Source organism: Myotis brandtii, unplaced genomic scaffold (assembly GCF_000412655.1).
Source record: "Myotis brandtii unplaced genomic scaffold, ASM41265v1 scaffold561, whole genome shotgun sequence".
In the NCBI taxonomy this organism is placed as follows: Eukaryota; Metazoa; Chordata; class Mammalia; order Chiroptera; family Vespertilionidae; genus Myotis; species Myotis brandtii.
The window spans coordinates 81,396-83,676 of record NW_005370085.1 but is presented as its reverse complement, the minus strand read 5'-3'; the positions used below and the strand labels follow the sequence as shown (position 1 = coordinate 83,676).

The 2,281-nt window shown below is 45.7% G+C and overlaps 1 protein-coding gene across 1 annotated transcript in view; it reads right to left on the bottom strand.

Moving 5' to 3' along the window:
- Window positions 1–2,281, bottom strand: part of BNC1 (basonuclin 1) — a 41,907-nt gene that overhangs the window by 37,477 nt on the left and 2,149 nt on the right. Inside the window, exon 2 of the mRNA XM_014549584.1 lies at window positions 2,098–2,196. Coding sequence (XP_014405070.1) covers window positions 2,098–2,196 — 99 coding nt within the window. The remainder of the gene's footprint in view (window positions 1–2,097; window positions 2,197–2,281) is intronic.

The window sequence follows — 2,281 nt, the reverse complement described above, 5'->3', positions numbered from 1 at the left end:
GCCAGAGCAACCCCTTTTAGGATAAAATAGGCATATGGCTGGGTAGAGGAATGGGGCCACACTGGAATCTTGGAATTTCCAGAATTAGGAAAAAGGGCTTCAAAGCATGACAAGATAAGAGGAAGCCAGGTTTTCAGGTAGAAACCGATTTAAAAGGAAAAAAAAAAAAAGACTAAAATCCTTCCAGATGCCCCATTCTGTGCGGAACCCAGTTATCTTGAAATCTCTTAGGCAAGTCATGAAAAATAGAATATCTCAACCAACCAAATTTAAAACCCGTAGTAAACTACCTGGAATAAGGTAATGTAAAAAAAAAAATGTAGTGACTCCCTAACTGTTGATGTTAGATATAAAAAGGGATGAGAATTCAGTGCTGAGTTCTCACCTTAGCGAGGGGATTTCTAATTCTTTTTCAACAGGGCCGTTTTTTTGTTGTTTTTTTTTGAGGAAAGTAACTCACTCTCAATGACATCTGTGGAGGTGAAAATTCACCCTGCGGTAACGCTTGCTCCTCCTGCAAGTAATTTACCTTGTGGAACCTTCGGGGCAACTCTTTAATGGCCACTGTCAAAATAACTTCTAAAGCACGTACCAAAAGCTGAAAGACACCCGGGCCCCGCACCCCGTACACTGCGGCTTGGTTTTACTGACAAAACCGAACTTTAAAATCGTTTTCCCATTTATATCTATCCCGAAGCATTCATAAACGAGGAGTGCGTACTTAAAGCACAATTACTACTTATCCCACAGGGAGAATCTATACGGCTTTCCTCGCCCAATAGGTTGGATCCCCCTTCTTTCCACGCTGCTGATTCTGAGGTACAGAATATGGGCCTGGGCTGTGTGATGTAAAATAGAAAAATAAAAATAACCGTCTCTGGAAAGCTTACGCTTGCACGACAATTAGCCCACGCTGCCTCGGATGTCTAATGTGAACTCGAACCAGAGCAAACGGGTCATGTTTTCACAGCCAAACTCGCACGTCACACGAACCGCTTTCTCTCTGCCCGAAGGAGCAGCCTGTTGCTGAATCCTTTTCTAGGCTTTGGGTACAGATGATCTTCCAAATTAAACGACACAGGTGTCTGGACGTCATTATGAGTTCCCGGAGCAGGAACAGCGGTGGTGCTAAGTGAAGATTTCACCACCTCTTTCCGGCGTTCCACTATAACAGGAACGTGTTCAACTGATAGCTGAGTGGAAACGGTAATACTTTTTTTTTTTGGGTGAAATTAAAGTTGGCAAACTTATTGGACGAGAAATCAAATGATGACTCACATCTTGTTCTTTGCCCGAAAGGATGAAGTTATTTATCAAAACCCACACGTAGCCAAAGGGGTGGCCGGGTTTTCACACCTATATTTAAAGCAAAAATCAAATCCTGGACAATTAATAACGCCCGAAGGAATGCTCTTTAGTGTGGTGTACAGAAACGCGTCATTTTGACACATCCGATTTTAACGATGTTTTACTAACGTGTATCAACAGATCTGGGAAGGGACCATTGAACAGTCAGCACATTTATCCTTGCACCAAAATTTCAACACCTATTTGCAGGCTAAGGGTCCAAGAAATCTCGTGGAAAGATCCCACGAAATCCAATGGTGACTTAAAACAATAAACAAGGAATAAAACAGCACCAGGGTGGGGGGGTAGGGGGAAGGATCTGCCAAATGCTGTTTTTTGATTCACTTATGGTCAAGCCAGAATCTTGGTCGCTTTGATGAGAAGAAATCAATTTTTTAAAAAAAACCCAAACAACTGTTGCTAGATCTGCTCTGTGGACCCCAAGCTGTAGTAACACATGTTTCCCCTACACACACTCACACCCCCTGACAGCGATTCCCAGGACACCAGTGGGGCCTCTTGCAGGCCCCTTAAGTGTTAACAGCAGAGGCCTGGCTGCGACCAGGCGTCTGGCCTGATTTAAACGCCCGGTCCTTCAGAGGCGCGCGGGGAGCGCGCGGCCATAAAACCGGGGGACATTACTGAACCTTAAGAGGGTCTGATCCTCCCCCCTCCCTCTCCCTCCCACCCCCCCAAACACACAGCATTTCACTCCCACAATTAAGGCTGTTCGCGGGCATTCCATTGCGCTGTCAAAGTCAGGCCGGTGGCAGCCGCGCAGCCACAAAGAGATGCCTTAAATGAGAAGAACATGTTCCTACACCGCGTCGGAGAAAGTTTGGCTCCGAGCTATGCACTGATGAGTATCAGATCTCCTCCTGCCCTCGCCTCTCCGCGATCTTGTCACATCTGGATGACAAATCCCCAGCCTCTC